General features: G+C 33.7%; 3 protein-coding genes across 3 annotated transcripts; 1 reads left to right on the top strand and 2 right to left on the bottom strand.

Moving 5' to 3' along the window:
* Nucleotides 1–4,600: 4,600 nt before the first annotated feature.
* Nucleotides 4,601–6,361, bottom strand: LOC112592712. The gene is made up of 7 exons (XM_025336867.1): nt 6,235–6,361; nt 5,866–6,176; nt 5,665–5,797; nt 5,426–5,602; nt 5,260–5,364; nt 4,715–5,189; nt 4,601–4,653 (listed from the first exon to the last, which is right to left on the bottom strand). The coding sequence occupies exons 1-7, from the start codon at nt 6,314–6,316 to the stop codon at nt 4,629–4,631; spliced, it is 1,308 nt and encodes a 435-aa protein (XP_025192652.1). The 5' UTR covers nt 6,317–6,361; the 3' UTR covers nt 4,601–4,628.
* A 45-nt stretch (nt 6,362–6,406) lies between these two features.
* On the bottom strand, nt 6,407–9,476 carry LOC112592729 (the record flags this gene model as incomplete). Its single annotated transcript, XM_025336884.1, has 3 exons — nt 8,995–9,476; nt 8,709–8,939; nt 6,407–8,640 (listed from the first exon to the last, which is right to left on the bottom strand). Coding segments are annotated over exons 1-3 (2,700 nt in total), but the record flags the coding sequence as incomplete, so codon positions are not given.
* Nucleotides 9,477–9,479: 3 nt separating this feature from the next.
* On the top strand, nt 9,480–10,897 carry LOC112592728. Its single transcript, XM_025336883.1, has 3 exons — nt 9,480–10,045; nt 10,126–10,281; nt 10,343–10,897. Exons 1-3 carry the CDS (start codon nt 9,911–9,913, stop codon nt 10,889–10,891), a joined length of 840 nt encoding a protein of 279 aa, XP_025192668.1. The 5' UTR covers nt 9,480–9,910; the 3' UTR covers nt 10,892–10,897.
* The last annotated feature ends 237 nt before the right edge of the window (nt 10,898–11,134 follow it).

Genomic DNA, 11,134 nt, shown 5'->3' with positions numbered 1-11,134 from the left:
GGCAAAGTTCAATTTAAATCAGAGCGTACCTATTCACAAAAGGTGCTTTTCGGCTGGGAGGCTTCTATTTATGCATGTACATTTGCAACAATGAGAGAAATCAATATTTCGGCAGGCGGTTTTCTATCAGTGGCGAGCCGATTGTTGTTAGTGCGTTTATAATATGGTGCTGGCAAGTTCATCGCAAGGCTGTTTATAGTGTCAACTCAATAAAGGCAGAATGTTATCGCTGATGGGTAATTTTAGGTGCTGTAACAATGATGCAAGAGAAGGACAGGTAGAAATGAGGCAAAATTACTGACGGTTCAGGTTTTCTTTTATTGAAAGCGAAATAACTGAAGGTAGCCTGTCAATGTTTGCTGATCGTTTGCCCACCACTTCAACATAAAATACTTCCCGAATATTCCGAGTCACGACTTAGCTGATATCGAACTATATAATGTCACGCGGAATGACACGCAATGCCGATTGCGGCTGCGACGAGCATATTAATGTCCGAGTATGGGGGTGGCTGTAAATTGCAAGTATTTATACATATTCGGCATAAGTATTGCAAATCATAATAGCCGATATTATATGGTATCAATAACACAAATGAAGGGGGCCTGAAGTTTAAATATGTATTTAAAATATTGTATTACTCACATTGTTGTCAATAATACCAATTTCAGTATTATTATTATTTTTGTTTATTTCATTGCAGCAGAAGGTAAGGTTGTCAGGTAGGAATGCCCGGGCATTAAGGCTGGTTCGAATTTTCACTTTGCCTTAACATGTTGATGTCTGCTTTTGATGGAATATTTCGATCATTAAAAATCAGTCGATGAGGGGACAATACTTTTTGTAAATGGTGTTGTTATCACCCAGCAAAACAGAATAAATTGAGTGAAGGGATAGAGTTCGAATATGTGGCCACAAACTGCGACAGCCTAAAGATGCTTCAGTCCGAGGTCATCGAGTTTGTACTAGCTGAATAAACGCAATGCCTACCTATAGGAGTTTACGGATGAAGCAATTTTCGGTAAAGCCATGAAAAATTGAAGAACAGTTAATATCTACGAATAGATATCAAGGGCAGTCGAAGACATACCAGCGAATTGAAATTGTAGCGTTCCATTGTTCATATTTGTCGAAATTTAATAGATGTGGTGAATTTGGCAACAGGCCACGAAATGGGCCGGAGGTCAGCGTACCAACACCACAAATCGAATGAAGCGGAAAACATGAACATGTACTACATGGGTAAGATCACTTTTCACATAAAGCTGCCGATCGTCATTATCGGTAGAAGCCAGACAGTCATTGAGGTATCACGCGGTCTAAAGTCTCGAACACTGGCTGCAGGTCGGTAGCTTTCCATAATTTTATCAGTTTCATGACGCTACTATTTTACAACAATAGTCAGTGAAAGCGTTTCGTTTTCGTGTCATTAAGAATTTGATACTATCGAGGTTACCTTGATTATGGCCTGAAGACAGCTACTTTCGAAAAAGTCTACTGTGCTCAGATTTCGAAAATTTGTAGCCGAGCCGCCAAATATTACTTGCTCGTCGGGCTCGCAGATTATAATACGACGATACCCTGAAGAAAACGAAGCCAATGCAGTGATTTCGGTTGAATATTGGCGAAGTCACATATGCGTACGAAGAGCCATGAACATACAGCATATTTGGAACAGCTTTGAACAACAACAGGATTTCAAAATGATGCGCCACACCGATGCTCGGTGTCTTCGATATCTCATACCGAGCCATTTTATCATTTAACATACAATGTTTTCATGTGTTTGAAATGGGAGTTCTGTCAACAACCGAATAATTCATGATTATGATTAGTTTGATCAATACTGAGTAGTAACGGTAAATATTCTGTTCCCGACATGTTATACTGACCAGTGGGAAGTTATGAAAAGGTTATCAGTACACGATTTACCGAGCATATATATTAGCACGTTTATCAATATTTTGAATTTCCTGGCAGTCACTAAAGGTTATTTATCACACTGTTTCATTTGAAGCTATGGGTCGTGGAATCAGCTCATCAACGAGTCCAATATGAGCCGTATATCATATCCAGCGTAGCTATGACAACATCAATGAATTGCCATTCCTTCGAAAATAGTATCACTGCTCAAAGTTAAAAACTTATGGCGACTTTAGAAGAAAACATGTATTATTGTCGAATCGCCAGTATGAGCGCAACGGACTCGTTGGGAAAAACATATTCATTTATTTATTTATTAGTTTATTATTTATTTATATTTATTTGTTTAGAGTAATATAGTTCAGAGAATAGATTATAATCAGTAGATGGCTTTTAATGAAATACAGATTAGAAATATAGATTCAAATAGCCAGAATGCGAGATACGTTAAAGTGATTTTTAAACTTTAAATAATGCTGTTTTCGGTATATTATTTCAGAGCTTTAATTCTGAATCAATATTTTTAACGTTAAAGGAAAATTATGGAATTTTGTAATTTATAGAATGGAATTAGCTTGTGTATTGAAAATGTTTACAAAATTATAGCTCATGACACAACAATAAAATAGAGATGTTAATGAAATGGTCAAATAAATTATTGAATTTTGCAAAGTCTATTGTAGTGTAATGTTTTTAGAGTTAATAACTATATTTAATATGTATACTAAATAGCCAGTAGTGTTGAAATTAAAAACGAAACAAGGATGATTATCATCAAAAGACATGGATAATTGTCATGTACACAGACTATCAGTCAGCATATTAAATTGATTTTACTGGTAGGCATGTTGGTTGTTGCTGGCATACAGCGAGCGTGATATTGGTCAGTCAATATTGTCAGCAGATTCACCGGTATGACAGAGCCAAACCGACATTCTTGAGATTCACACGAACGAATGCGGGCCCAGGTTCATCGATTAGAAATGGTTTGTCAGAGTTTGAAAGCTCAGTATTGCTGGAAGGGTATCGGCGCGAGAACAAAGTAGGTGGATTACAACAAAAATCATATGAATTCAGCATCATTAGAGCGAAGGTCGGGATAGTGAAGAAAATGAATGATAGCCGCCACCAAACATAAAGAAGACCAGTCAGTTCGGTCTTATAATAGTTTCGATATCAAGAAAGGTTACAGATAAACATGCAATATCACCAGCAAAAGTGAAATTCACTGGGGAAGAGCTTTACCCCATTCGAGTTTATGGGTTGTTTTCGGTTTTATAGAAAGAGATCAATAGGCGTAAATAAAAACACACAGTTAAAATATAACAGCGCTTGTTGCACGCCAAAATATACCAGATTACAATGCTAAAATATAATTGTTATTAATGTATCAGTTTTTAAAATATTTATAAACCATTTTCATAGCAAAATCTCAGTAATGGAAGATATTATATGAAAATACATTGTCGCATATATCCAATGGACAAATATTATGTGGTTTTACAGCATCTCATGCAGCTGTTGATGTAATGTATTGTGACATTTAATTACATTGAGTTATATTGATGTCGCCGTATTTCAGATAGTTGATGATATCATACTGTTATTTCAGCGACTTAGTTGTCTTCGTTGAGTTTGAATATGAAATTCAATGTTTTCAGTCAATATCGACATTTTTAATCATATATTTATTTATCTGTTAATAGACATACCAATGGTTGTATTATTGTGCTTATCTTTTAAAATATTAACAGTATTTTAGATGACGCAGGTATTATTTTGTTTGTTCAATTACTGTATGATTTTCATCTGCTTGTCAGCTGTGACAAGAACGTTTGGTTTGTTTTTCTGTAACAAAATATATTTCAAATCTCAACAGTCTAATCAAAATCGTTTTCGTCTAAACTATATGAAATCGACCGTTTACTTGAAGAAAATCATAAATCCAATAAAATTCAAGAAAAACAAACGGAAACAATACAATTAACATGTGTACAAATAACTGAGCAAATGACAAGATCTGAAGAATCATTACAATTAATTGAAGATAGAAGCGTTGAAAAGATAATACCTGCTATACTCAGTCGTCTTAGTACTGTTGAAACTTATTTTAAAGATAAGCATAATGTCTTCAGCCATTGGACATGCAATGCGTTCTTGGCGTTAAAAATAAATATATGATTAAAGAAATGTCGATAGTGACACAGAAACATGGTCAACTCAGCATTGGATTTTAAACATTCAAATAACAGGATAACAAGAGTCGTAAAACCACAACAAGTGGCTGGAACGTAATTATCATCAACTATCTATAGAATACGGCGATCGAGTATGAAGAACTCGGAAGAATATTGAATTCATTAAAGTTCACATGCATTTACGTCAAAGGCGAACAGAAAAACAAGTTCTTATGGAGTATATACATGTGGCACTCATCAACATTGAAGACTTGGGCTGCCCTCGTTTAGATCAAATATGCGCTGATGAAACTACCTTGTTGTATTTTTCATATGGATTTTAATCCTAAACAATGTACATTTTATAAAGTTTTGCTATAAGAAAATGGTTTATAAAATTTTTAAAAAATTGATTACATTTAATAAACAAAATTATATTTTTAACATTTAATAATCATAATTATATTTTAACATTTTAATAAACATGATTATATTAACATTGTGTGTTTTTTTTTTTTTATACAAAAGTCAATCGTCCTCGGGTTCATCTTCCCTATAAAATTAAAAATATTATAAATAAGATAAATTAAAATATACAATTATGTTTAACTCACTTTATAGAGTAGTGTCCGTGAGCCAAGGTATGTATTTTATCCTCAAGTATAACCCTCTTGTCATCGAAACTATTATAAGTTAATTTGTTTGTTTTAATGGTCTTCAATTTATGTTTGAACGAGCGTATCGATACATTTTCTTTATATATCCCGACGCCGGCTTCACCAAACAGACATCTGTAATGGTCTTTAAAGTTCATATGGTTTTTGACCACATGTCCACGGATTCCTTTCGCCCTGATACTCTCCTTGCCATTGATCTTATATGCATAAGACTTGGCTCTGAGAGCACAAAACTCTGTCATTATTTCTGATTTTGTTTCATCGGAAAACAGACCTGGAATTTTCTTTCGTTCGGCAATGTAACACGGATGATCTTGCGGTAAGTCAGATGTATTCATTCGTTCAAGTAAATTGGAATTATTCTCCAGATCTTTGTAAAAATCATCAGTTTGAATATAATATACCAGTGAATCTGTAATAATGTTATTTATTAATATACACATATATATATATATACAGTAGAGTAGTTTTAATATATTTACCTGTGTCTGTGTACATGAGCTCAATTTTATCATTATAATGCGCCTTCATCACATTATAATGATAATCGTACATGACAGTTTTTGAAATTTCCAACACTGCAAAACCTGTTTAAAATTATACATATTAAAATATAGTTATTAATACTAATTTAAAAGTGTTTATTACCTATATAAATAGGCTTGCAAAATTCAATAATTTTATTTTCCAATGATACGACATTAAGAGTTTCATTGTATGTAGTACAGTGTTTGAATGTCGTAAGGTTTATGAGTTTTTGTAAACGTTTTTCATTACAAACAAGTTCCATTTTTTTTCTCCGTCTTACAGATTCCATAGTTTTCCCTTTAACGTTACAGAAAATGTTAGTTAAAGAATTTTAAAAAAAAAATCACAAATAAATATACCGAAAACAGCATTATTTAAAAGTTTAAAAAAATCCTTTTCGAAATCGTTTCTCGCTTTCTTGCGCATTTCAGTATTTAAATCTATGTATTTCTTAAGCCAGTCTGACTGATTAAACTGAACAACTCTGTGAACCTATAATTAAACAAAAATATGTTATAAATAAATAAATAAATAAATAAATAAATAAATGAATATGGTACTTTTTCCACAACGAGTCCGTTGGCTATAGCCTGCTGTAGGTTCCGGTAATGAATTACATAGTTTTTCTTTGATTCTAAAGTCGCCATAAGTTTTTTAACTTTTGAGCCAGGTGGAATACTATTTTTCGAAAGGAATGGCAATTCATTATGTTTGTCATGAAGTACACTTGGATATGATATATCAACCTCATATATCCGTCCGATTGGTGATTTATCGTGTAAATTATTTAAGCCCCTTATTGCTGGTTCAACCCACTTAAAGCCTCCGTGTGGCATGAATTGTGACATCGCGTAACCATACAAATTGTTACCTAGAATTTAAAATAATATATTAAACGATATATATATATTAAATCATTGTATACTTACAATCCTGATAAACAAGCCATGATTTCGGTTTCGTCGAGTCATAATCTGGTGTCTTTTCATTATTAGCCTTTGCATACCTCATGCTTGCCTGAGTCAATCCACCCCGAATTCCTATAACGACATCAGAATAAATTAACCAACACATTTTTTTTTTTTTTTTTTTATAAATAATCTCGTTACTTTTCTCAAACATGATCAAAATGTCATAATCATGAATTAATTCCAGTTGTTGGCCAGTGTATTTCAACATACAGTCAAAACTAAATCCAGGTGCTGTATAGTAAAATGATGGGTCAAGGTGGTAAGTGGTTATACAGAGGTCTCGAAAATTTTCAAACACATCAGTCAACAATAGCACATCGATTTTTAAATAAAGGTCAGAGTATTCCCCTAGTGTTTGACAGTCGAAATGGATCCAAACTATCTTTGCATGTTCATAATCTTCATTTTTTATATGTGATTCTTCCAATAAACTGTAAAAATCTACTTTTGCCGGTAAACTGGTTTCTTCAAGTTTATCCCAGTCATCTGTATAATCATACGGGTATACCCCTTTACGGGTGACTAGTGGTAAATCCTGTGTAGAAAAATGTTTGGCACTATTTCTAAATTTTTCAAATCTGGGCGTAATTAAATTTTTTGAAAGTGTTGATAAACTGGAGGCTATAAATCTTATAGTGAAGGAGTTGCTAATGTATTTTGAAAACGAAATAAACTTTTCTTCACTGTTTGGTATTACCGAAATAGAATTTGTATTATAGCCAAGACTGGTGACAATAAAATGTGCGTCATAATTTGATAAATTATGGAAAAATACCGGTACGAAGTTGGGTGTTCGAAGTTTAAGATTACACGTATTACATAATGACTGTCTAAATTTTCCTGATAAATGGCAATGATCAGCAACTTTATGATTTTCTTGAGAAAACTTGGTTTTACATAAATTACATGTAGTACATGATTCATGTGTTTTTCGCTGTTCGGTTGTGTAAATTATGGGGGTGTTTGTTTTTAGCAATTTTTCAATTTTTTCTGCAATTTCGACAATACTGTTTATAAAATGTTCCGCCACATCCTTATTATTTTCATTTCCACGATAAATTATAGGTGAAATTGGAATTCTGAATTTCTCAAGCAGTTCAACGGGTATGTCTTCATTTGCCTTGACAATAAATCCATAACTCATGGCTTCGTGTTCTTGAAAAGCTGTTGTTTTATTTCCAATTTTCTCATCGCTTTTCTTGAGAATTGCTTCAAAATCCGCATAAATCACTATAGGATGACGTTGCGTTTTATTCCATTCAGTAAACTTGAGCATTGATCCTGGTTCAGGCATCTTAGGTAATATAGGTTTGTGTTCCCCACATATTAATTTATGCTGCTCTAATCCAGCTACTCCGTTTAATTTAAATTTGTTTTGCTGATTATCGAATGATGTAAAGCACCGTTTGCAAAAAATTGATTGTCCATCATGTTTGGTTTTTTGTGTTCGAATAAGTCGTGAAAAATTGGAGATGTAGATATAGTGACTGTTATCTTCGTTCGATATTAGTAATAAGTCAAAATGATCGGGTTTTTCTTCATGTACTACTTTCAGAGGAAATATTTTATATTCCGGAAATTTTGGTGGTTGAAATTGTTTATCGAGACCGTAAACATTGACAGACACGTTCGGATTATTTCTTTCAAAAATGTTTACTTGATGGAGAGGCGTTGGGAAAGTGAGGCCGTCGAAATTGTACTTGTCCAAATGTTTTTTGTAATTTTCTCCTACACAATATTTATATTTATCCGTTGTCACATGCCTCGCGAGAATTGCCCACATGAAACATTGCTGGTCTACATTTTGTGGGTTGATGGTGGCCCGCTTCCTATCGATAAACGCAGGCAATTCAATATATGATGAACCGCCCATCGGCGTATATTTATAAACACCTAACAATAATCCGTCTATACACTGAAATGTAAAGCCACTGCCCTTGCCGGAATATTCAGTTTCCTCTCTCATTAACTTTGCAAATGCTTCTTCGACGATTTCTTGTACGCCAGTATCAGTGAAAACCTCCCTAGCCGAAGTTTTAAAAGCACGGTTTTCGGATGAATATTCTTTGTGCGGGATATTATACGTTGCTTCTAGTTTTAAATTAAACTTTATAGGGTGTTTGCTCGCAATTGATTTTAATAGATTGACTAGTTCAGATTTAATCAGATCTAAGAAGTATACATAGTTTTTTATACAATTGGTATTTTTAACGTAATACCAGGTGATTGTACGATTCGAGGACGTCGATATTTCTACAAACCCAGGGGACTGTACTAGATTCAAGCGCGCTTTTTTAGCAATTATAGCTGACTTTGTGTTGGCTGAGGAAACACGTTTACCGTTTTCACCCGTAGTATATGAATCTTAAAAAAAAAAAAAAAAAAACCTAGTCAGTCTATACCCCGTCTATAAAAAAATTTAAGTTACTAACCTTCATTATCGCAGAGTCCAAGATTTTCAATAATGTTTAAAACTTCTATACATTCATCGTCACCAAGGTTCGAAAATTCGTCCATCGCGTTATCTTGCACTGTTGATACGGGAGCAGTTTGGATGAGCGGTTCTGTGGTATCTCGTACGGAAGACCCTCCAGCCGGTATATCGGGAACGAAAATGTTTGGCGCGATTTGAATATTTTCTATCAGCGGTGCTGGAATGCCATCTAGTGATAAATATTATATAAATAAATATTTAAAGCCGAATACAAAAATACGTACCATGATATTTTTTTAAATGTTTTTTGAGGTTGGACTTGTAACTAAACGTTACAGCACAAATTGTACACGGGTAACGCAGACCCGTGTGCGTTTTTTGGTGAGCCAACAAATTACGTTTTGCCGTGAACTCTGAAGTACATTGATCACATTTAAACAATCTTAAATGTGATTTTCGGTGAGCGATCAAATTATTTTTGTAGCTGAATCTCAAAGGACATTGTTCGCATTGAAACATTTTTAAAATATATATGAAAAACACACACAAAAACAAAAATAATACGATTGCGTGAAATACAAACTAACCGACTGTTAGGTGTAAATAATTTTAAATAAAATTCGAAAAAAAAAAAATATACGTGAGCAACGGTTGAAGGTAGTACACAGACTAAACGAAAAATCAAAAGTCTCTTCATTGACAAAGAGAGGGTTAAGAAAGGGTAAGAAAGGGTAAAGAGTGTTACTTTCTTTTACAAAGGTATCTGTCGCCAAAGAACAACGCCGCCGCCTACACTCGAACAATATAGAAATCGGTCACATCCAATAAATTATCAATGACAAAAACGGACAGATTATAACGTAAAAGAGTGTTTCTTATACAAAGGAATCTATAACAAAGATGAGCATACCCGTATCGGCAGTGTATGAGCACCAGTATTCTTTAACATTTTCTACACTGCGGTCAGCGAGCGCTTAACGCGATATTCACCCCGTGATTTAATTGTTATACTTTTTACATATAAAATTATTTTTTCGTTAGTTCAGTGATATATCGCATATACAATTTTTTATTTACCACCAATTACTATTATTTTGTTAGTGATTATCACATCTTTCGCCTGGAAAACGTAAGTTTTTTTTTTGTTTTTTATACATTATTCATAAATTATTCGAGGCCTACGTATAACTTGATTTTTAGATGTCGGATGATTCGTCGTCTAGTATGCCGTGGTTTAACGGAGGTATCTATAATAGAGTTCTTGCAGCGACACCTCCAGAAGATTCTCCACCTGATTTTTTTTATTCGCCAGAGAGAACGTTTGTATTAGTAAGTATATATTATATATATATATATTTTTTTTTTTTAATATTATATTTAAATTATTTATAAAATTTGCATAATTTGGTTTTTAGAGGAATAATAGACCGTTACTAAGACCCATTACCCCAATTACTCCGATACCCGATTTCACTCCGATACGCAATTTCACTCAGGACGGACAACGGTTTAGGTTCTCGCAGTTGAGTCCTCCTGCATTACAGGGCATACCCTTTAGATATTCAGAGATGGTAAGTTTTAAATAAAATTATTATTTAGACTCAATATAATATTAGATAATTTTTTATTTAGACTCAATCCGAAGATAGTGGACATTTTACAGCTCAAGAGTCACGGATTGAAAATAATTGCATCGTGGTATTATCACCATCTCCATCTCCAAGACCGGGTACATATGCACAGAGCCTAATAGACAATATGTTATATTCTCCTTCGCCACCACGAGAATCGCAAATGGATGAATGGCTTCGCTCGTTGTCGCCAGACATGTTTCAACCCACAACACCAGTAGCATACACACCGAGTTCGAGGAACAGCGTGGTATTTTTTCCTTCGCCACAAGTACAATCACAGCTGGATGTATGGCAACGGTCGTTGTCACCTATTACACCAAGTATATTGAACATAGTATGTCCTCCTGAATATGGTTTACTCACTTACGGGAGGTTATATTCACCCCACCGAAATGAAGCAGATTGGGCGGAGGATGGATACAACGACATCCTGGTCGTTCATATGCTTGCAATTGAAGAAGAATGGTACAAGGACGGAGCTGATGACATTTTGAATCAGCATATGGATGCTTATGAAAACCGTAAAAGAGAATTTCGAAAACACTAATTTTTTTTTTTTTTTTAAATTAATTTCATATTTTTTTAAAATATATTTCATATTTTGTTATAATATATTATGATTTACAATAAAGCTAATATTTTATTTATAAACATAATGTTAGCATGATAGTTATTTATATATATAATAGTAATTTTTAAATTTATATGTATTGGTGAGGTGACTGTTTAACGCACACCCCGATAAAATAATATTTTGATAACAAGATAAGTGATAACGGTGATATATTTT

This window comes from Melanaphis sacchari, unplaced genomic scaffold, assembly GCF_002803265.2.
Source record: "Melanaphis sacchari strain LSU unplaced genomic scaffold, SCAv2.0 Contig187_pilon_pilon, whole genome shotgun sequence".
NCBI lineage: Eukaryota > Metazoa > Arthropoda > Insecta > Hemiptera > Aphididae > Melanaphis > Melanaphis sacchari.
The sequence above is the reverse complement of the archived record's forward strand: the minus strand, read 5'-3'. Positions and strand labels throughout refer to the sequence as shown.